Source organism: Glycine max, chromosome 1 (assembly GCF_000004515.6).
Source record: "Glycine max cultivar Williams 82 chromosome 1, Glycine_max_v4.0, whole genome shotgun sequence".
NCBI lineage: Eukaryota > Viridiplantae > Streptophyta > Magnoliopsida > Fabales > Fabaceae > Glycine > Glycine max.
In genome coordinates this window covers 19,641,160-19,666,410 of record NC_016088.4, presented here as the reverse complement: position 1 = coordinate 19,666,410, position 25,251 = coordinate 19,641,160, and the positions used below count along the sequence as shown (strand labels likewise).

At 37.0% G+C, this 25,251-nt stretch overlaps 1 protein-coding gene and 1 non-coding gene across 2 annotated transcripts; one reads left to right on the top strand and one right to left on the bottom strand.

The window, feature by feature from the left end:
* The first annotated feature begins 11,902 nt into the window (after window positions 1-11,902).
* LOC112998033 (small nucleolar RNA R71) lies at window positions 11,903-12,009 on the top strand. The gene has a single exon (XR_003263061.1). It is a non-coding gene; the product is annotated as a small nucleolar RNA R71 (small nucleolar RNA).
* Window positions 12,010-16,535: 4,526 nt separating this feature from the next.
* On the bottom strand, window positions 16,536-19,040 carry LOC100801438 (WAT1-related protein At3g28050). Its single transcript, XM_003516764.5, has 7 exons — window positions 18,680-19,040; window positions 18,546-18,611; window positions 18,367-18,480; window positions 18,029-18,272; window positions 17,790-17,948; window positions 17,563-17,714; window positions 16,536-17,093 (listed from the first exon to the last, which is right to left on the bottom strand). Exons 1-7 carry the CDS (start codon window positions 18,868-18,870, stop codon window positions 16,916-16,918), a joined length of 1,104 nt encoding a protein of 367 aa, XP_003516812.1. The 5' UTR covers window positions 18,871-19,040; the 3' UTR covers window positions 16,536-16,915.
* Window positions 19,041-25,251: the final 6,211 nt, after the last annotated feature.

The following is a 25,251-nucleotide window of genomic DNA, read 5'->3' as shown; positions in this document are numbered from 1 at the left end:
CTAATTAGAAGAACAGTAAGCGCAAGCAATTAAAAGTGACGGCAGTGATTTAAAAGCGTTGGGTCTTTCTAATAAACGAGTTGATGCATATAAAGATATTTCTCTAATTAAGAATGTTCTTGTGTTCTATGCTGAAGATTAAGGTACTAAACCTCGATCCCTCAAAAGTTTAGACTAATTTAAACCAAGCTTCATTCTCAGATCCCTCTTGTTGGACTAAGCTTAATTTAAACAGCATTATAATCACAACATAATTAAAAACTAAAAAAAACTGCAATCTATCCCTAGCAATGCGGTTATCTAGCCCTGCTCTATCAAGTTCTAAGGAAACAGTACACTTCCCAGTGTTAACGTTCCTAACAGTACACACCAATGGGTGATCGGACCAAAAACATGCAAAAATGAAGCATCGATAGAAGCAATGAACACATAAAACACACTTAATTAGATATGAAAAGTGTTTACATCAACTGTTCATTAGAAATCCCCAACTAGGGTTTTAGCAGGCCATAACAAGGAGACCTAAATTACAAATTAGACAGAAAATAAAAAGCAATTGCTGCTTACACAGGAAGGGGGATCCCTCCTCCTCTTCTTGGCACCTCGTAATCACTCAAACACTCTCAAATCGCTCTCAAATGGCTCCTTGTTGTTGCTTCCTCCTCTGAGTGTGTGCAAAATGTTGTCTGTGTAAAAGTGTAATAAATTTCGTTCTTCTTGTTATACCCTAATTCTAACAATTCAGGCTTTAAATAGGCTCTGAAATTGTGCCGTCATTCTTAGTCGGTGAAAACGACTAACTTTTGTGTATAAAACTTGTATAAATTGTATCAAACTCTCCCAATTTATGGTTATTTTGTAATGCTATAAGTATTTTCTGTTAAGTATAGGTAATAAATACTTAGTATTTTCATTTTGTGTGTTTAATAATCATTTTCTCACAATTTCAGGTTAATTAGGCAAGCTTTGGAAAAGGTTATTTTCACCTCCTTGCTAAGCCAATCAGCTAGCTTAGTGAGCCTCCGCTAAGCACAACACTCCAGGGCTAAGCGCGAGGAAGAATCCAGAAGAAGATGAGTTGTACAGGTTCACTAAGCGCACTGCTTCATCTCTCTAAGTGCACCGCTTTAGTTCATCTTCTAAGCGAGAAAGGCACGCTAAGCCAAAAATCACTAACGTGCACTAAGCGGTCCATACGTGCGCTAAGCGCATGAGCACAAACAAGGCCACCTATTTAAGCCTGAAATCAGATTTTGTGAGGGGAGTTTGGACTAGGATTCAGAGCTTTGCATGTCTAGGGTTTCTAGAGAGAGAAAGGTCCAAGTTCCAAAGAGTTTTGAGAGATTTTGCTATGTGAAGATCTGCAGAGACCAGAGCTTGAAGCAGGAGCCAGTTTGAGAGCTTGAGATGAGTTTGTGAGTGATTGTGAGATCCTAGAGGTGAAGGAGACATTCTCACCACTTGTATTTTTGCAATCTTTCATTTTGTTCTTCTCTTTGTTGTTAAGAAGGCTTCCTGGTATGGAAAGCTAAATCCTCTGTTGGATCTTCCTTATAGGTACCTGATGTAAATATATTTCTATCTATTTAATGATGTTTTGTGTGTTCTCTGTGCTATCTACTTTTCATTCCAGTATGTCTTTACCTTGATCACATAGATGCATGCTTTGTTAGGGTCATTCAACAGTGGAAAGTGGTCTGACTCTAAAGTCCTTGATAGTGCAGGGCTGAGTAGTCGTGCTTTCACGAGGAATCGAGGTGCAATAAGTTAGTTGAGTATGTGTGTCATATTGCGGTCCTGGTTGAGTTTAGTCTTACAAGAGGAATCTGCGGACGATGCTTGATCAGGATTAGGCTAAACTACCATGAGGAATCGAGGTTTAGTATCTCAGGAGACACCATAAGAACACATGAGCATTGTTAGATAGAGAATATCTTTTTAGCATCAGGCACCTATTAGGAAGACCAATGTGTTCTCTACTTGTTTTTACACATCATTTCTCTCGTGTGATTTTCTTTCTTTTTGCACAAATAGTTTATACACTTGTTCATATTCACACTTACTTTTACACACTAGACGCCTATTTGCTGAAATAGCTTACCAAATAACACAAGTTCCCCAAGTGTTCGATACTCGGTTCTTACCATTTTATACTACTTGTGCGATCCGGTGCACTTGCCAGAAGCCGAACAGTCATGCTTAGTGCCACTGTCACGCTTAGCGCAAGTAAGTGGATTTGGGCTTGGTGCCAATACTGCGCTGAGCTTGGCAAGAGACGGACAACTCGCTTAGCGAGCTGATCTCGTGCTTAGTGCGCTGCTTCGATTCAAGTTCTCTTCCAGATTCCTTCTTCACGCTAAGCGCGCTAAAGCCGCGCTTAGCGATGGATACGCGCTAAGCCCACTGAGTTTGCTTAGCGCGACAATCACTTTGGCAATTCAAGAAATTAGCTCCTTTTTACCTGGAATTGTACAAATTTTAACATTAATTCCAATAAAAGAGACCTTAATGACAGAGATCAACACACAACAAACTTTATTTAAAATTCCTACAAAAGAACTATAAATTGGGGAAAACTATACATATTTTGCAAAAGTTTTCTATACAAAAGTTAGTCATATAAGACGACTAACATAACTCTAGTGAGGCTCCTTGATAAATTGTATGCGCTTTTGATAATTCATACACGTTCAGGGTTCTATTTAAGAACTTGTAAAAGAGGACTTGAGTGGTAAAACGAAAGAGTATTATCATCAATCAAAGGTCAATTTTTGTGAGAAACACAAGTGAAAATCATCTTAAGAGGGTAAACACGTGAGAAGAGTGATGAGGTCCTTAATTTTTTTTATGTCTACTAACCTTCTTTATTTGAAGCATGGCTAAGGAAGAGGAAATGGATCTCCAACTTCAATGTCTAATAAGGTACTTGAAGAAAGTGTTTAAAAAAGAAAAAGAACTTTTTTGTAAAATGTTAGACAAACATATAAGAAGTCATGAGAGGGAAGTAAAGGGAAAAAGAAGGAGAGAGAGCAATGTAGAGAAAAAGAGAAAGAAAAGCAAAAAAATGGAGAGAGAAAAAGAAAGAGACAAAAATAAAGAGAGAAAAAATGGAAAAAAGAAGAAATAGTGGACAAGAGAGTTTTTTTGGTTAAAACAAGAGGAACATAATTTTTCAAATATTAGGAACCTTGTTTGGATACTAACTCTAATCTATTATCTTGTGTTGGTAATTCTCTTTTGCAAGGCATTGATGGTACCTATCCAAGAAGGTCCCATAAATAAGGCACCTTGTTAAAGGATGCTTCACTAGGAAAGGCTAAGAACCTTGTTTCTCTTGTTCCTAGAGCCCCATTGCATTGTAATTTACCTTGGGATAGGAATGTCATTCATCTTGAAGAATAAACCTACAAAGTTGATATGAGAGGTAAGTATAACAATAATGAAACATTTGAAGTAACTAAGCTGGAATCTTATGATGTAGGTATTGAAGGCTAAAAATCAAGAATGAATTTCCCTAAAGAAAGAGGGAAGATCAAGGAAGGCCTCCAAAAAGAGAAGGAAGAATTCAAAGGAAGGATCCTTTAATCAAGCCAAAAGAATCTATGGAGAAAAAAGCTTAAGAGAATGAGCTTATCATTGGGCTTGGAATGCCTATGAAGGGAGGAGTAAAGAGACCCAAGGAGCATTTAGAGGTGATCAATACACTACAATCTCAAGGCCAAAGTGAGAGAAGAGAGCTCGGGATGGTGCACTTGATTCAAGTGGAAGAAGATCCAACCTAATAATGCACCAACTTGGACTTGCAACCTAATTAATTTTTACTTAATTTAATTTAAGTGTCTTTGCATTGGTTTTAATTGTAATAAATGGGTTGGTTTGATGCTAATTAGGAGACCAAGTTTAATTTAAATTAAAATTTAGGCCTTAAACTTGTTTGGGCCTTTTGCTTTTGTTTCTTAAAATTTGGGTTACCATCTTTTTGTGACTAGCACCTTGGACTAGTCTCTATAATTAGAGATGAAATGCCTTTTATTTTCAAGTTGAATAATATATAAGGTTTACTCCATTATGAGTCTAAGTAGAACATGACTCCTCTTTTTGGTTCTTGAATTAGAGCTACCTTTGAATCTTATCAAAGATTTATGTACCATTGTGGCAATTTCTCACTTGGCTTATCACTCTCCTAGAGTGTGGTGGCTTGCTTTTCATTTCCTGTCTATGTCATCTTTTCATATTGCTATTTACTTTTCCATCTCTTTTCTTGTTATTTCTTAATTTCACTGATCGAGGTCGTACCCGAATCAAATAAACATGAAAATGCAGTAACTAGGAAGTGATCCTAGGTCGTTTCCCAACGAGCAGTGACACACCAATTGTTCATAATATACTTGCAGTAACAATAACGATTGGGGGGGGTTTGCTTGTTTTGTGATTAAAGAGCAGAACAAGTAAACTGGAATACGAAACTACTAATATTAAACACGGGTTGTTTCCTTTGATTCAAAAGCAATTCTCTTATCCTGGGTTATGGAGAATTCATCCTTAACAGTCAACCACTTAATCCAACCTATTTCAATTTACTAAGCGAAAATCAACTTAGGGTTGTCAATACGTGATTAGGCACCACATACACCAGTTAGCCTTTCGTCCATTAAGCATGAGCGCAAGTTAGGCTCAGAGGCAATTAATCGAACACGAATCGTGCACTGATTAATATTCACGAATTTGGGATAACTGGTGAAGGGAAAACTGCCAGGAAACCACATTACAAGCGAAACCTCAAAGAGAGTTGGGCTTCTTCCTCAAACGGAAACAACACCAGAAAATCTAGCCTTCCATGGATTCAAACAGAAAACGCAAATGAAACATGAAGCAGAAACGTAAATGAACAGAAACGTAAATGAAAGTAGAAGAAGAAGCAAGAATGAACTCGTAATTAGAAGCAGAAAACGGAAATTTGCATTAAGAACGAAAACCGTAACAAGGGAACAGAAAAACGTGAAAACCTAAAACCAAAGCTCTGAATAATGAAAATCGCATAACAGAATGCCCCGCACGAATCCCAAGGTAGCTATTTAAAAAGAGTCACTCAAAGTCACTGGGCCCTATTACAATACTCTGGCCCAAAACGAAATAAACACTGAACAACATAAAATAAAATTGCAAAATTTCCTAATTAGAAATTAACTAAGGTAAGCGCTGCTTTATTTGCCTTCTTCAAGTCCACAACCAAAATCCGGATTAAGCCTAATGTTTCATTAATCCCTGAAATTAGATTAAAAACATTAAATTATCTAAATGAGCCCAAATAATAAAACTGCCTAATTAATTGACAATTAAGACCAATCAGTAATTAAAATGGTGCAAAAAGGGTTTAGAAAATAGAAGAAAATGATGGCACATCAAAACCCCCCATACTTAGCCTTTTGCACTCCTGGGCAAAATGAAACAAAGAAAAAAATCCAAGGATATCAAAGAGAGACAAACAAAAACATGCACATATTTCTCAATGAACATCAAGGAATGAAAGGAATGGGTAACATCTAACATAAGGAGATCCAAAAAAGTCAAGACATTCATGAAAATCATCCAAGCAACCCAATCATGGCAAAATAGTTAATCAGCTCAAGAATGAAAAGTGATAAAGCCTCACAAGATATACACTCTATCTCTCAAGTGTCTAGGCTACTATTTACCCTCAAAGCAACCATGAAAGCAAACACCACATAAACTTGGCAAGATTCTAAAATTGACAATCAACCCACAAACACAAGCACATGAGGATCAAAAGGTCTTTTAAGGTTGTAATGGGGCCAAGGACAAGGTATGGAGAAATATGGAATAAGTGGCTAAATCCCAAAGGAATAGGGGAACAATGGGGAATAAGTGCATATTAAGAAAAAAAATAAGAAAATAAAAAGAAGTAAAGATAAAATTTAAACATGAAGAGTAGAACCAAGAGTTTCATCATTCTTGTGCCATTTAAGATCTTATTCACTCAACTTTTTTTTTTGCTTTTCTTTTTCTTTTTTGGAATTTTTTTTTTGGAATTTTTTTTTTTTTTTTTACTCTATAGCCTTTGAGAAACAGCATTTCATTTAGCATGTCCAACATTTAACCAATATAAAATGTTCATCAAGTATGGCCCAAAATACATCATGAAGCATAGCCAACAAAACAAGTTATCCAATGAAACAAAAACCCCCCACACTTATTCCCAAAACAATTCCAAAGCTCCAAAATTCCTTAAGGATATGGTGATATCATGGTTTTTCATTTAAGGCTTGTAGTGAGCTTCAAAACAAGGAAAGGGAAACAAGGCTCAAAAGGGCTATCAAAGGAATTAAGTCAAGGTAAGTCCATTTGGCTAGAAGCTTATAAGAACAAAATTGCCTCAATCATTTCCAAATATGCATGTGAATTAGGAAGCATCAACAAGAATCAAGCCAAGGCTATTGTGCAAGCAATCAATGGGGCAAAACACACCAAATGATTATGATGATGGATGGCTCAAATTCTCACAAAGGTAAACTCATCACTTTCAAATTGAGCTTTCAAAACTATCATGACATGTAGAGGAGAATCAAGGATTTCAAGTCACAAAATGTCAAGAACTTTTATTTTCAAAACAATTACCCATTTCTTGAACATATCCTATAATTTAAAGAAAAACATGCAAAGTCGTACATGCACACAAAATTGACCCAAAATATTAAACTAAAAATCCAACGAAACTAACAACATTAACAAATTAACACAACTAACAAATTAACAAAACCAACAAAACAAGAAAAACCAAAGAACACTCCCCCCCCCCCCCCATACTTAAACAACACATTGTCCTCAATGTAGCACAATTAAAAGATTAAAAACAATGAAATCATCAAAGAGAATCGGACAAGTGTAATAAAAGCAAAGAAGGAGATAGGAAAAGAAAAACTCCCTAAGTCATGGTGGAGGAAGAGTAGGGTGGAGTAAGGAAGTCTCTTCCACCACTACGTCCACTAAAGAAGGGTTCGTGAGGAATGGCTTAAGTTGATGTCCATTGACCTTGAAGCTCTTGTTTGTGGAGTCGCTTTTGATCTCAACTGTACCATAAGGAAAAACATTAGTAACAACAAAAGGACCAATCCACTTAGACCTCAACTTACCACTCATGAGTCCAAGCCTAGAATTATACAATAACACTTTTTGCCCAACCATGAAGTCCTTCTTAACTATCATGCTATCATGGAACTTCTTGGTCTTTTCTTTGTAGAACTTGGCATTCTCGTAGACTTCTAGGCGGATTTCAATTAACTCACTCAGTTGCAACTTTCTTTCCTCACCAGCTTGATCCATAGAGAAGTTGCAAGTCTTCACTGCCCAGTAAGCTTTGTGCTCAATTTCCACTGGAAGATGACATGCCTTTCCAAAGACAACCCGATAAGGAGACATTCCTATGGGTGCTTTGTAGGCAGTCCGATGTGCCCAGAGAGCATCATCAAACCTGGTACTCCAATCTTTCCTGCTTGGCTGCACAATCTTCTCTAAAATTCGCTTGATTTCCCGGTTAGAAATTTCTGCCTGTCCATTGGTCTGGGGGTGGTATGGTGTGGATACCCTGTGTACCACCCCGTACTTTTTAAGCAGGGCATGCATTGTCCTATTGCAAAAATGGGTTCCTTGATCACTAACAATTGCTTTAGGTACTCCAAACCTGCAAAACAGATTAGACCTGACAAACTCTGCAACAACTTTAGCATCATTAGTTCTAGTGGGCTTGGCTTCCACCCATTTTGAAACATAGTCAACTGCAAGGAGAATGTAAACATAACCAAAAGAGACAGGAAAAGGGCCCATGAAATCTATACCCCAAACATCAAACACCTCACAGAATAGCATAGGTTGCTGAGGCATTTGTTGTCGCCATGTAAGTGTATTTCCTGCTCTCTGACACTGCTCACAAGTGTTGCAGATCTTCCACGCATCTTTAAAGATGGTGGGCCAATAAAAACCACAATCAAGCACTTTGCGAGCTGTCCTTTGAACACCCAGATGACCTCCCGGTGCGGAAGAATGACAGAACTGCAGGACTGAGTCAGTCTCATGATCTGGAATGCATCGTCTAATTACCTGATCACTGCACAATTTCCACAAGTAGGGGTCATCCCAAATAAAATGCTTAGCATCACTTTTAATTTTATCTTTTTGGGCCTTGGATGCTAAGGGAGGAAAAACAGAGGCAACTAAGTAATTGACAATGTTAGCAAACCAGGGAGTAGAAAGAGAGTCAGAAATACTATACAATATATACAAATGATCATCCGGGAAATCATCCCGAATGGGTGAATCCGCATCTGATACACGTTCAATCCGACTCAAATGATCAGCAACTAGATTTTGTGCTCCGCTCCTATCACGGATCTCCAAGTCAAACTCTTGGAGCCAGAGCATCCATCGGATCAACCTAGGCTTAGAATCAGCCTTCTTCAACAAGTACTTTAGAGCTGCATGGTCAGTGTAAACAATAATGCGGGTACCAAGCAAATAAGATCGAAATTTTTCAAGAGCAAAAACTATGGCTAGAAGCTCTTTCTCAGTAGTAGTATAATTCGCTTGGGCAGCATCTAAAGTCCTAGAAGCATAATATATCACCCTAGGCAATTTATCAATTTTCTGAGCAAGGACAGCCACCAATGCATAATTTGATGCATCACACATAAGCTCAAAAGGGGCTGTCCAATCGGGTGCCTGGATGATGGGGGTGGTAGTCAGTGCTCTTTTGAGGCAATCAAAAGCCTCTTTGCATCTGTCATTAAAGTCAAACTCCACCTCCTTTTGCAACAAGTTGGACAGCGGAAGGGCCACTTTGCTAAAATCCCTTATAAAGCGCCAGTAGAACCCTGCATGACTAAGAAAAGATCGCACCTCTCGCACACAAGAGGGGTAAGGCAATTGTGAAATAACAAAAATTTTTGCAGGATCTACTTCAATACCTTTATTGGAAATAATGTGTCCTAAAACTATACCTTGCTCAACAATAAAATGACATTTTTCAAAATTTAGAACAAGGTTAGTTTCAATGCATCTATTTAAAACTTTTTCTAAACTATCCAAACAACCATCAAAAGAGGATCCATATACAGTGAAATCATCCATAAACACCTCTATGCAATTTTCTAAAAAATCACTGAAAATACTAATCATGCACCGCTGGAAGGTACCAGGGGCATTGCACAGGCCGAAAGGCATCCTCCTATAAGCAAAAGTGCCGAAGGGGCAGGTGAATGTGGTCTTTTCCTGATCCTCAGGAGCAATAGTAATTTGCATATAACCAGAAAAACCATCAAGGAAACAGTAGTCAGATTTACCTGCCAGACGTTCAAGCATCTGATCAATGAATGGCAGGGGAAAATGGTCCTTTTTGGTAACCTGGTTCAGCCTCCTGTAGTCAATGCAGACTCTCCAACTGTTCTGCACCCGAGTAGGAATCAACTCTTCCTTCTCATTTTTTATCACTGTGAGGCCGGTCTTCTTCGGGACTACCTGGACGAGACTCACCCATTGGCTATCGGAGATAGGATAAATGATTCCGACTTGCAAAAGCTTGGTTATCTCCTTCTTTACTACATCAAGAATCACCGGGTTGAGTCTTCTCTGTGGCTGTCTTATTAGTTTAGCTCCATCCTCTAAATTTATTCGATGCATACATGTGGATGGGCTAATACCAGGAATGTTCGCCAGGGTCTAGCCTATAGCCTTCTTATGCTTCTTGAGAACTGACAATAACTTCTCCTCTTGCTCATCAGCAAGGGAGGCAGATATAATCACTGGAAAACTCTTGCTATCATCCAAGTAAGCGTATTTTAAATTTGATGGCAGAGGCTTCAATTCTGGTGTGGTCGGCTGGACAGTGGTAGAAGGAGATGGTTTCTCAGCCTTTACCTCATAAAGAAAGTCAGAGGTATGTGTACTTCCTGAAACATGGTTAGTCCTATCTGACTCTATAAAATCAATCTCGAGAGGTAAAACACCACCACCAGACATGCAATCAATATCACTCTCAGCATCAAATTCAGACATATGATCAAGTACAATTTCAGACTCAATGCATGAAGAGTGAGAGGCATGCAGATTAGAATAAAGATCAGTCATGTATTCATCAACAACATGGTCAATTATTTCAGCACGAAATACAGAAAGATCTTCAGATGGGTATTTCATAGCATCCAGAATATTAAAATGAACAGTTATATCACCAAACTCCATGGACAGTGTGCCTGCATAAACATCTATCTTAGTTCTAGCAGTTTTCATAAAGGGTCTGCCTAGAATGATGGGAACTAATCCTTGAGAAAATCCATCTTCCATATTCAAAATATAAAAATCAACAGGGAAAATCAGTTCACCAACTCTAACTAAGACATCTTCTATGAAACCAACAGGATAGGCAACACTTCTATTAGCTAAATGAATTACCACATCAGTTGACTGCAAGGGACCTAGAGATAGAGAATTAAAAATAGACAGAGGCATAACACTAACAGAGGCTCCTAAATCTAGCATGGCATTGTCAAACTTACTATTCCCTATAATACAAGGTATGTTGAATGTACCTGGATCTTTGCATTTTTTAGGAATTTGAGGAACAGATTTACCAATCAATGCGGAGGCATTTCTGCCCATGCTAATTCGTTCACTTCCTTTAAGCTTCCGCTTATTAGTGCACAACTCCTTCAAGAATTTAGCATATCTTGGAATTTGCTTTATTGCATCCAACAGAGGTATGTTTACCTCTACTTTTCTAAACGTTTCCAAGATCTCTTTCTCTGCCTCTTCCAAATTTTTGTTGGAAACTGCTCTTGGAGGGAATGGAAGAGGGGGAATGTGCTGCTTCTGCAAATCAGAATTACTTGTGGAAGAAGATTCACCTGCACAGAAATTGTTAGGTAAATTTTTGTCATCACCTTTTTCTGGAGTAGAGTGAAGTTTGGCAGGTTCATTTGCAGATGAGGAAGGGGATACGGGTTGAGATCCTTGACACTGCTTTCCCAACCTCAATGAAATGGCACTGACATTTTTGGGATTTTGGACAGCTTGAGAAGGTAGCTTGTCAAAATTCTGGGACTGTTGTTGATTCAATTGTGTAGCTAATTGTCCCATCTGATTAGTCAAGCTCTGAATGGAAGCTCTGGTCTCTTGTTGAAATTGCATGTTTTGCATAGTCATTTGCCTCACAAGTTCTTTGAGGGAAGGTTGTGGAGGGGCCTCAACTGTTGGCTGTTTTTGGGGTTGTTGCTGTTGTTGGATTGGTGGAGGAATGTATGGTCTGCTTGGGCCAGCAGCATTTTGGAAGGAAGGAGCAGGCTGCTGTTGTTGTTGCTGAGGGCTGGACCATCTGAGATTAGGGTGATTCCTCCATCCAGGGTTGTATCTGTTGCTGGAGAGGTCGTAATTGTTCTGCTGTGGTTGATTTTGCTGCTGAGGTTGAGGAGGTCTATTGTAAATATTTGCAGCATAAGCTTCAGGCTGCTCAATTGCTCCAGGTTGCTGCATGGAAGGGCAAAGGTCTGTAAGGTGGTCAGCAGAGGAGCACAAACCACAAACCCTTGCGACAGGTACAGATTTCTGATTCAAGGCCAGCTGGGTTACCAAGTTAACCAATGCATCCAGTTTGCCTTCAAGCTTCTTAGTCTCAGATGATGCAGCTGAGTTTGTAGCTACCTCATGCACTCCTCTAATGACTATAGCATCATTTATGGCGCTAAACTGCTGGGAATTGGAAGCCATCTTCTCAATTAAATTCCTAGCTTCAGCAGGAGTCATGTCTCCAAGGGCTCCACCACTGGCAGCATCTATCATACTTCTCTCCATATTACTGAGTCCTTCATAAAAATATTGGAGAAGAAGCTGCTCCGAAATCTGATGGTGAGGGCAACTGGCACATAGTTTTTTAAATCGCTCCCAGTACTCATACAGGCTCTCTCCACTGAGTTGTCTAATACCTGAGATATCTTTCCTGATGGCTGTGGTCCTGGAGGCAGGGAAATTTTTTTTCTAAGAATACTCTCTTAAGGTCATCCCAGCTCGTGATGGACCTTGGAGCAAGGTAATACAACCAGTCCTTTGCCACTCCCTCTAATGAATGAGGAAAAGCCTTCAGGAATATGTGATCCTCTTGGACATCTGGGGGTTTCATGGTGGAGCAGACAATATGAAATTCCTTCAAATGTTTGTGCGGGTCTTCACCTGCAAGGCAATGAAACTTTGGAAGCAAATGAATCAGTCCAGTTTTAAGAACATATGGGACATCCTCATCAGGGTATTGGATGCACAAGCTTTCGTAGGTGAAATCAGGTGCAGCCATTTCCCTTAGAGTCCTCTCACGGGGTGGAGGTTGTGCCATGTTCTCAGAATGCGCAAAATCAGAATGCTCAGAATCAGAATGCTCAAAATTATAATGCTCAAGATCAGGATGTTCAAAATCACCAATAAAAGAATGCACAGATTCACCAGTAATGGAATGCTCAGAATGATCAAAAGGTATAAAATGATGCCTAACTAATCTATGAAATGTCCTATCTATCTCAGGATCAAAGGGTTGTAAGTCAGATGGATTGCCTCTAGTCATACACTACATTCAGCATGCACACAACTAGTTGCCTTGTCATGTAAATAAAGGTGTAGGTTTGAACTATAGCTACCCTCAAATGATATCCAAATGACTTGAAATTTTGTGAGCAACCTTATAAAATTATGAGAAGATAGCACAAAAAATTTCAGACAAAAATTCAAAGTCTAACTATGAAAGCTAAAAATGGTAAGTTAAGAAAAATAAGTGAATAAAACTTGAAAAATAAAAAACTTTTGACATAATCGCTTTTTTTGGACGATGGAGACCTCAGCCAGCCTATGGCAGGCTGCCACAGCATAGGAAATTTTTTTCTACCCCAAATGCATATATAATAATTGCGATTCTGATAACCGGAGCGAAAGTTATGGCCGTTTGAAGTTTTGACAAACACAAAATTTGCTACTTTTTTGGAACTTTCAAATCTGACCAAACTAAAGGCTCTAGCTATTTTTCTTACAAAATATGGATTAAAAGAAGTGACCACAAAAAAATTCAGCCAAAAATAACAACCCTAGCTACTAAAACAAAAAATCACAAATAATTCAGCATGGGTGGTCGCTAAAATCCGTCGCTAAGGGATTTCTACTACTACTCTGGTTTGCCGCAAGCAGAAATGGTCGCTAAGTCCGTCGCAAAACACTATTCACAGCAAAACACCCAAAACTGAAACAGGGGAAGCGCTTAGCAGGAAAACTGAAACAGAACACACACTAAACAAAATACCAAGATACTAAACGAACACTAACACACATACTAACACAATACTAACAATTAAACATAAAACACAAAAGAATTAAACACACGACACGCCAGCTATTATGAACCTTTGGACACTGCTCCCCGGCAACGGCGCCAAATTTGATCGAGGCCGTACCCGAATCAAATAAACATGAAAATGCAGTAACTAGGAAGTGATCCTAGGTCATTTCCCAACGAGCAGTGACACACCAATTGTTCATAATATACTTGCAGTAACAGTAACGATTGGGGGGGTTTGTTTGTTTTGTGATTAAAGAGCAGAACAAGTAAACTGGAATACGAAACTACTAATATTAAACACGGGTTGTTTCCTTTGATTCAGAAGCCATTCTCTTATCTTGGGTTATAGAGAATTCGTCCTTAACAGTCAACCACTTAATCCAACCCTATTTCAATTTACTAAGCGAAAATCAACTTAGGGTTGTCAATACGTGATTAGGCACCACATACACCAGTTAGCCTTTCGTCCATTAAGCATGAACGCAAGTTAGGCTCAGAGGCAATTAATCGAACACGAAGTGTGCACTGATTAATATTCACGAATTTGGGATAACTAGTGAAGGGAAAACTGCCAGGAAACCACATTACAAGCGAAACCTCAAAGAGAGTTGGGCTTCGTCCTCAAAAGGAAACAACACCAGAAAATCTAGCCTTCCATGGATTCAAACAGAAAACGCAAATGAAACATGAAGCAGAAACGTAAATGAAAGTAGAAGAAGAAGCAAGAATGAACTCGTAATTAGAAGCAGAAAACGGAAATTTGCATTAAGAACGAAAATCGTCACAAGGGAACAGAAAAACGTGAAAACCTAAAACCAAAGCTCTGAATAATGAAAATAGCATAACAGAATGCCCTACACGAATCCCAAGGCAGCTATTTAAAAAGAGTCACTCAAAGTCACTGGGCCCTATTACAATACTCTGGCCCAAAACGAAATAAACATTGAACAACATAAAATAAAATTGCAAAATTTCCTAATTAGAAATTAACTAAGGTAAGCGCTGCTTTATTTGCCCTCTTCAAGTCCACAACCAAAATCCGGATTAAGCCCAATGTTTCACTAATTCCTGAAATTAGATTAAAAACATCAAATTAGCTAAATGAGCCCAAATAATAAAACTGCCTAATTAATTGACAATTAAGACCAATCAGTAATTAAAATGGTGCAAAAAGGGTTTAGAAAATAGAAGAAAATGATGGCACATCATTCACATTCTCTAAATTTTACACCATTGTTACATATAAATTAAAAGTCATAAAAGTGAACAATTTTTATGAAATCAAGTACAAGAATTTACACTTTAGCTCATGGGAACAAACAATTTACCTGAAATCACATTAGCATCTAAATTATGTTGGAGAATTATTTTTTTTAATTCTTTGTTATATTAATAATGTCGCAACCTATCCTTCGGCGGGAGGGCGAGGAGAAATAAAAAGATGCGTCTTCCACAGAAGGAGAACGCGCGGGAGTCGCCACCAACGTTTATTAGAGGAAAACGTTAGAAAAATCAAAAAAGGGATTAGCGAATTTTGAACATAAAGGTTCGGGAGTTGTTTACATGCGGGGAAGGTATTAGCACCCCACACGCCCATCACAAGGGACGACTGCCTTTAATCGAGTATGCGTAACGTGACTTCAAAATTATTTATTTTCCCTTTTTTATGTTTCTTTATTTTTTTGGGGTTAACTAGGGTGTTGCCCTTGCTCCTAAGTATCCTCAAGTGCGATGAGGAATTCAGACCTACGTAGTTCTTTAAAAACGAGAAAGTTGCGTGTTGAGTTGATTTTAAACTTTTGAAAGGTTCATTTTAACCAACAAAAACAAAAGAGACCATTAAGGCGTTGGACCTTCAGCGGATTCAAGCGACTTTTATGAATAAAAACTCAATTACATGCTAATTTCATCTTGGTTTCACTTATTAACTTTCAATCTCTTTAAAAAATGATCTGTGACGTAAATGATCGGTCAAAATTCACTTTACAAGAAGAAAAGAGATTACTAATGGTAGAAGAATGAGATGAAGATGTGCAAAGCCACAAAGAGGACCCCTAAGGGTGCATAGATCGTATCCAAATCCTTAGAACAAATACTAACAGGATGACGAATGAAGAATACTAAACGAAGAATGATGTAGAAGTCGATTACGGTCACGATTCAGTAGTGCCTCGGCCTCGTTTTTCTCTTTTTTCTTCTCCTTCTCTCTGATTTTCACTGAAACCTCTCAATGTTTGAAAGTTGGCCCTTTCCTTCAGCCCCCCTCACGCCTATTTAAAGGAAATGAGGGGGTTTGGCACTTTGATAGCTCACCCAGGCGAGTTGTTGCTTCACCCAAAAGTAACCTTGCTCGCCCAGACAAGCTGGTTACTTCACCCCTAAGTCTTTTTGGGGGCCCAGGCAAGGCTAGCCTGGGCGAGTCAGGGTTCAGAAAAAGGCTTAAAATGACCCTTTTGCCCTCCCTTTTCGGTATTTTCTGTATTCTTTACCGGAATGTCGAATGCTCTTTCGTCTTGCGCGGTAACTGGTGTCAAACAATTCAATTTGGCTGGTGAGAATCAAAACATTAGCAAATGATAGTCCCCAGACGAAATTAGGGTCTGACAGATAATAATAATTTTAATATAATTATATTTTTTAAATTTTTTAAATGAATGAAATTAATGTCTCAAATAAGTTTAATCTAATCATTTATTATCTTGATATAAAAAAATTCTTTTATGTAGATTAATTTAACTTTCTCTTATATTTTGATATTATATGTCGAAATATATTAAATATATAAATTTTATTATATTATATATAAAATAAATTTCAGAAGGATGATTTTTTTTAATAGAATCAAGTAGGAAAATTTATGAAAAAACATACAGATGTATGATTTATAATAGAATGTGGTAGTATCTTAAAATTTTGAGCATAAAGCTTTTCTTTTAAGTATTTAAGTGCTTTCAAATTTAAGAAGTATTAATTTTATATATTTTTAATGTAATGAAAAACTGGATTTAAAAAAATAGAAAATTGTAATCTTTTTATATTTTTAACAATTTAATTTCTCACAAAAAATTACAACTGTACTTATTACATGAATATATTAGAATTTTCTATTAATGTACAACGATATTCATAAGAAAAACATCAAAATATAGGTCGCGTGATGAACGAGTCAACACACTAGTAAATAAATAAAAATACTTAAAATTTTTTGGGGATGTTACAGAATCTTGGCAGATTTTATAAAACATAATGTGGATGAGTTGTTACAAGAAACAGGGAAAGGGAAGTTGCTCCGTTGTCATTTGTGAGTGTTCGTACACCAACTTGTAGGAAGGTTCGTTTACGTGGTGAATGGAGATTAGTTGAACACTTTAACTATTTCTTACATATGCTGTCCTCTAGACTCTAGTCTCTAGAGGAGTGGGTACCTACTTTGCTATTGGCGTTGCATGGTCAGCTTGGGGGATAACAAAACCATGCTTTTCTTTGCTATTTCGTGTAATTTCAATAATGTTAAGATTTATGAACAGTTTTGTTTGTCATTTATACACTTCCATGCATTTTCTTCTCAGCTGTATCAGTTTTACAGCTTTGCAAGAGAGGAACGTTTTCTGTGGTTGGTGATTGCTGGCCAGGGACATCTTCCCCCACATTCTCTTCGGTTGCTTTTCCCCACATTACAGTATAAAATCCAATCGATATAATTGTGGCTCCAACTATACTGCAAAATGATCAATGCAACCACATCATTAGATTGCATAATTCTTTTGTAAAGATCATAGCTATTTAAAGTGCAAACGATAATAAATCATTAACGCAACCGATTAAAATTATCTGTTTTAGACGGTTTTGAAATTATTGTTGCAGCTCTATCGACAAACTTAGCTTAGTTGCTTTGGAAGTTAAAGAGTATGGGATACAGACTGTGATTAGAAATGTATGAAGCAGAGTGAGTCTCATGAAAATGATGCTATTTTTCACAAAGCATATATCCCATAGTTTTTCAAGTATCCGGAAGTGCTACCAAAATTACGGTCATATTGCGGCATTTTTGCTTGCAATTTTATTAATCATGACTGCAACCGCAAGTTAAAACCAAATACAAATGGCAATTTGTTTGGTTAGCTGCATTTGTGCATGAACATGTGTTTTACCAAGTTTAAAGTAAAACCATGTTGAGAATTGAATACCTTCCAAGGTGGAGTGTATCACCCAGGAACATGACTCCCAAGGCAACAGCTATGGCAATTGAGAGTGGCTTGAACATTGCTACATAGACAGGCCCCTTTATACGCAGTACCCATGTGTGAACTACATTGTTCACGAATGAACCAAAAATTCCCTAAAAATATCGAATAATTAGCATATACTACTATAGAACAAAGATCTGATAGTTTTTGCGTGCAATGCATCTTACAGAGCAAACTATGGAAGCCAATGCTGTATCCACTCCTATTTTCCAAGCGCCTGCATTTGTCTCAGTAAATATAGCTACAATTGCAGCCATAATGCTAACACATAAATTGTAAAAGAAGATGACAATTAGTTCATTGGGGTACACCTTCATGATTTGCACCTGCGGACAAAAATTAAATTAAAAAAACGTTTTGAGAATTAGCTTGTTGAAACTTTGTATATAAACCAAACAATTTGTACCTGTACAATGTACCACAATGGAACCAGAATATACTCTGCTGTCAGTAGAAGGCCACCAATTGCCCAACTTGGATCTACCAAATTGAGAGTGTTAATTGGTTGATGAAGTGACAAGGAAGGTGTATGAACAATGATGATTGGTGGTCCTTTGTAGAGGGTCACTACGAATGCTCCGGTTATTGATACTATGGTACCCAATACCTTGGCTTGGCAACTTGTATTTCTTACAATCACCTTTTCCATCCTAAAATAAAATAGATCATGACACTTACGAGTAGTCCACAATTCCAAAACATAGCAGTTAGCAACACCCAGCTCATATTTTGAGAAAAAAGAACCTGAAAATGATGGCAAGCAAAAAAGTAAAAGCGGGCACCAAGTTGCTTATTGCCGAGGAGAGAGTGGGGGAACTGAAATTGATGCCAGTGTATCCCACGATCTGAGATGCACACCTGCAATTCAGAGAAGTGTTAATTAAATCAGGGGATAGTCAAAATCATTTCTTGCATGTACCCACCCTATTAGCCCAAGAAGACCAATTTTGCGTAGTAGGGGGAAACTGAGCGGAGGAAGCACTCTTGATCTGCAGCAGGAGCATATAATGAGACAGACATCAATATCATAAGTCAAGTGAACTACTCAACCACGTACCTTTGGGAGATAAAGGGTGCAGGAATGAGAACAATAGCAGCAACAGCATAAGCATAAACAACAAAGACATGGTAACTCATCCCTCTCAAGGTAGCTGCTTTGAACAGCGTATTCAAGGCAACGTTGAGGCACTCTGTGGCCACCATGGCCCCAAAAGGAACCAAATCCTTGTACAAGACCCTTTTTGCCATGGTATAACCCTAGCTAGCACTTCAGATCGCACTCACACAAAGCACCCTCAGCCTCAGCCTGATCTTTCCGTGTACTTGGGGCCAAATACTCACAACTCGACAACCAGTGGAGTGTATTATGAGAATGCCCAATTTACTCGTATCGCTTACGAGATAATGCAATTTGAAGTCATTTTGCATTGTTATTGGTGCTTTAATTGTGCGTGACGTAGAATTTAGAGTAATACAATAATACTGGTTACTAGCTTAACAATTATTATGCGAAAGCGAAATATAAAAATGTAGTAGGATAAGGAAATGATGTCAAACGAATCTTTAGAGCAATAATTAATGAATGAATATATATGTTTCAGTCGAACTATTTTAATGAATCGGGATGAAAACTTAACCGAAAGAGGTTTGTTGTGATTTGAGATAAAATGATAAGATATGATTGTTATAGGAAATAATTTGGCCAATTTTTTGAAAATTCAAAGGAAACTTAGAAGATAAGCGCATTAGAGTTTCAATCGAAACTAAAATCACAAAATTTTGGGTAAAATCAGTTGAGAACGTGAATATCCCATGATCAAGGAAGTGGTTCCTAAAAAATTGGAACGTGAGAAGTGCACCTCGTTGCTGCTTAGCCGAAATCGGTTGAGAGTGAAGGAATCAAGTACGAATGTGGATAAGTATGATTTAGATTCAATTATTTTAGATTTTACATTATAAATAGTTGTTTTATAAACGTTTGTAAGCACCTTGAACCAAAAACCAACCAATCAATGCAATTTTTTTTCCAATTATTATCCAATTTTTTTTTTTGCTGATTTTATTGCTTTCCTTTATATTCTGCCTTTACTTTGATATGGTTGTATTTCTGTTAAGATTTATCCTGAATCAAGTGCTTTCTTTAATAACTTGAGGGGCCACAAAAGATCAAGAGGTAGATTTTTTCTGTTGATGATCAAATCGCTTGATTCATTATTTGAATTTCGGAAGCAGTTGTACCCGGATCCATTTTCATTGACCATTAAGATTTCTCGTGACAACAAAAATTGGCATGCTCGGTGGGACACTATGAATGAATTGATCAAGCGATTCGAATGATGAACGGAGTTTTACCAGTCAATGCATTTGCGCTCTGGTAAGATTACTGCGCCTGAGATGGATCAACAAACAAAGAATAATGATTCGAAACAAGTAGAGAGTTCATTGGGAATGCATGTTTCCCTAATGACGAGCCTTGTGGCATAAGCGTTGCCTGCTCTTCTGATTGGTGTTGCGTCAATTACAGTGTTTGTTGTGGCTAGTACACTTGAGAAAACATCGACAGTGATGACTACATTCATTTGGCATCAGATAGACATAGAAATACATGATATCATGTATCAACCATCTGGATAGTTAGCTGAAATAGTCAAACTCGTGATGTAAAATGAGATGCAGTAGTCAAAGGAATTAGAGGTTAGAAAGGCACATGTTTGTGAGAATTCTATGTCGTTTGTGGCTAGAAACCCAGAAGTGACAAGTCAGGTAATGAATATGGATTCCCCACAATTGACCTAGCCAATTCAGGCTAGATCAATCCCATTGGTCAAGCTAAATATGGCTTTTATGTCTACATGGCAAGCAACTTCGTCGAATATGGTGTCGATAGGAATGTTTAACTCTAGATTGGTGGCCAAATGGGGTTTATTCCTAGACCCTTGGTATCCAATGCGAGTTATATGCCCGCTAATATTAGTAATCCATTTGCTATTACCCTTGGGGGTTAAGTAGGCACAAATGATTATACTAACCAAGTTTTTCATGCATGAGGACTACCACAACACCTTTGATTGATGCAGAACTACTAGCCAAAACCATGAGGAAGTATTTTGGCATTCAATTGAAACCAATGGTGAGGCCCATGTATAAGAAGTCGTATCCAAAGTGGGTGGATTATATGATAACTTTTCTGAAAAGGTACAAAGCGCCATATTTCTCCACTTTTTCTAGTGAAGACGACAAATCAACTATGGAACATATAGGACAATTTACTGCTCAAAGTAGTTAAGCTAGTCAGAATGAGTTTTATAAGCTACAAATTTTTCCTCTTTCTCTAACGAAGGTAGCTTTCGCTTGGTATTAAAAAAGTTTTTCAAAACATTGAGTAACACAAGAATTTTTTTACAAAATCTTTTACCAAAGAGTTTTACTCTCTGGTAATCGATTACCAGAAGGTAGTAATCAATTACCAATAGCCAACATTATTTTCAAACTGATTTACAAAGTTGTAATCAATTACCATGAGCATGTAATCGATTACCAATGTTTTAAAACGTTAGATTTCAAATTTCAAGAGTCACAACTAGTGATAAAACATTTTGAAATCATTTTAAACTTGTGTAATCGATTACACAATACTTGTAATCGATTACCAGAGTTTCTAAACGTTTTGATTTTCAAATTTAAACATGAAAAGTCACATCAGTTGATGTGTAATCGATTACACCTTGATAATAATCGATTACCAGTGACTTACTTTGAAAAATAAATTACCAAAAGTCACAATTCTTAAAGTGACTAGTTTTCTGAAGATTTTTTTAAGAATCATAACTTTTAAGTGACTAGTTTTCAAAAAGAGTCACAACTTTTAAGTGACTAGTTTTTTTTTTACAAGAGTCACAACTCTTAAAGTGACTAGTTTTGAAGAAATTGCTAAGAGTCATAAACTTTTAACTTGAGTCATCAAATGACTATAAATATATGACCATGGCACGAATTTTAAAAAGACTGATTCCTTTCATGATTAACAGATTTCTTTCATAGAGTTTTTGTTCAATACTTTCTTTTCCAAGAAAAGTTCATTGTTCAAAAACTTGTGCTACACTTCTTCTTCATTCACTTCATTCTCTTGTCAAAACATTCAAAGGACTAACCGCCTGAGAATTCTTTTGTTTCTTCCCTTCTCCCTCTTGACAAAAGATTTCAAAGGACTAACCGCCTGAGATATCTTTTGTATCCCCCTCACAGAGAATTCAAGGGACTAACCGCCTAAGAATTCTTTGTCCAAACACATTGGAGGGTACATCTTTTGTGGTACAAGTAGAGGGTACATCTACTTGGGTTGTTATACTGAGAACAAGAGAGGGTACATCTCTTGTGGATCAGTTCAAGTGGAGGGTACATCCACTTGGTTGTTCAAAGAGAACAAGGGAGGGTACATCCCTTGTGGATCTTTGGCTTGTAAAGGATTTTACAAGGTTAAAAGAAATCTCAAGAACCGTTGGTTGCTTGGGGACTGGATGTAGGCATGGGTTGTTGCCGAACCAGTATAAATCTTGTGTTTGTCTTCTTCTTCCTTACACTCTTTATATTTTTGCTGTCTACTTTTAATTGCCGCTTTTACTTTTGGTTAAGTTATTGTTTTTGTTCTTTACTTTCTTAACTTAGTAGTAAAAGCCTAGTTGAATCTAGTAACATTAAGAAGGATAAAAATTTTAATTAGTCAAGACACATTAATAATTAATTCAACCCCCCTTCTTAATTATTTCGAGGCCACTTGATCCAACAAGTGGTATCAGAGCAGGTTTCTTGAGAAAAGTTTCACAACTTCAAGATAAATGGCCTCTTTAAATTCTCTGTTTTTCAAATGTAATTTCAGGAAAAGATCAAATCTGAAGTCATGACAAAATCTCAAAAGGACAACGAGGAAGAATCTGTAAAGAAGAAGTGGTACATCGACAATGGATGTTCCAAGCATATGACGGGAGGTGTATCCAAGTTTACAACCATTTCCCCCAAAAAAAAGTGGACATGTTACATACAGCTACAACAACAAAGGCAAAATAATTGGAGTCGGCAAAATAGGTACGAGTTCCTCTACTCCTATTGAAAATGTGCTACCTGTAGAAGGTTTAAAGCATAGCTTATTAAGTGTTAGTCAATTATGTGATAAAGGATATAAAGTATGTTTCAGAGAAAATAATGTTTACATGATTGATTTGAAACAAAAATCTGAAAATGATAAATGCTTTCTAAGTAAAGATAGTGATCCTTGGTTATGGCATAAGAGAATTGCTGACATTTACATGGAGCATCTAAATAGATTAATCTCAAAAGACCTAGTTGTTGGTTTACCAAAATTAAAGTTTGAAAAAGATAAGTTATGTGATGCATGCCAAAAAGGTAAACAAACAAAAGTATCGTTTAAATCTAAAAATATTGTCTCTACCACTCAACCATTACAATTATTGCATATGAGTTTGTTTGGACCCTCTAGAGTCATGAGTTTTGGTGGTAGTTACTATGTCTTAGTAATTGTTGATGACTATTCTAGGTATACTTGGACTTTATTTCTTACTCACAAAAATGATGCATTTCATGCATTTAGGAAACTTGCCAAAGTCATTCAAAACAAGAAAAGTCTTAAAATTATTTCCATTAGAAGTGATCATGGAGGTGAATTTGAAAACAATGATTTTGAAATGTTTTGTGATGAACATGGTATAGAACACAACTTTTCTGCACCTAGGACACCCCAACAAAACGGTGTAGTAGAAAGGAAAAATAGATCTTTAGAAGAAATAGCTAGAACCTTTTTAAATGATACTCCACTTCCAAAATATTTGTGGTTGAAGCTGTCAACACCGCATGTTATATTATGAATAGAGCCTTAATAAGACTCATTCTTAAGAAAACCCCATATGAACTGTTTAACAATAGAAAACCAAACATTTCTCATTTACATGTTTTTGGATATAAATGTTTCGTCCTAAACAATGGTAAAGAAGCCTAGGTAAATTTGATGCTAAGGCAGATGAGGGCATCTTCCTTGGTTATTCCCTTTATAGCAAAGCCTTTAGGATATATAACAAAAGAACCATGACAATTGAGGAATCAATACATGTTTCTTTTGATGAAACTAATATTACCTCTCCGAGAAAGGAATTTCTTGATGATATTGTAGATTCTTTGGAAGATGTGCACAATCAAGAAAGGAATATAAAAAGGGAGAGACATGAAGAAAACAAGAATGATCAAGATGACAGAGCTCAAGAAAATAATGATCTTCCCAAAGAATGGAAAACCTCAAAGAATCATCCTCCTGAAAATATCATCGGAGATATCTCAAAAGGGGTAACAACTAGACACTCTCTCAAAGATTTATGCAATAACAAGGCATTTGTTTCTATGATAGAACCTAAAAACTTTAAAGAAGCCATAATAGATGATCAATGGATAGTTTCTATGCAAGAAGATTTAATTCAGTTTGAAAGAAATAATGTTTGGGAACTAGTTGAGAAACCATGTAACTACCCCATTATAGGAAATAAGTGGGTATTTAGAAATAGACTAGATGAAAATGGTATAGTAATTAGAAATAAAGCTAGACTAGTTGCAAAAGGGTACAACCAAGAAGAAGGTATAGACTATGAAGAAACATTTGCACCTGTAGCTAGATTAGAAGCCATTAGAACGCTTTTAGCCTATGCATCTATTATGAACTTTAAACTACATAAAATGGATGTTAAGAGTGCCTTCTTAAATGGTCTAATTCAAGAGGAAGTATATGTAGAACAACCTCCCGGGTTTGAAGACCCACAAAAATCAGATCATGTCTATAGGTTAAAGAAAGCACTTTATGGGTTAAAACAAGCACCTAGGGCTTGGTATGAAAGATTAAGTAAATTCCTATTAGAAAAGAATTTCATTCAAGGAAAGGTAGATACCACCTTATTCATAAAGAAGAAGGATATGATATCTTATTGGTACAAATTTATGTTGATGATATAATCTTTAGATCTACTAATGAATCTTTGTGCAATGAGTTTTCTATTGATATGCAAAGTGAGTTTGAGATGTCCATGATGGGTGAGTTAAATTACTTTCTTGGATTACAAATCAAACAAACAAATGATGGGATCTTTGTCAACCAAGCAAAATATTGCAAGGAACTCATCAATAGATTCAGAATGGAGAACTCAAAACACTTGGCTACTCCTAATGAGCACTGGTTGATATCTTGACAAAGATGAGTCCGGACAACCAGTTGATGAAAAACAATATAGAGGTATGATTGGATCTCTACTTTACTTATCTACAAGTAGGCCAGATATTATGTTTAGTGTGTGCATGTGTGCAAGATTCCAATCAAATCCAAAGTTTTCACATCTAACTGCAGTAAAAAGAATCGTAAGATATCTCTTAGGAACAATTAACTTAGGATTATGGTGCCCAAAAAATTCTTTATGCAATTTAGTAGGATACTTAGATTCAGATTTTGCTGGATCCAAAACAGATAGGAAGAGTACTAGTGGCACATGTCAATTCATAGGATCTGCTCTTGTCTCTTGGCACAGCAAGAAGCAAAATAGTGTAGCATTATCCACAGCCAAAGCAGAATACATCTCTACT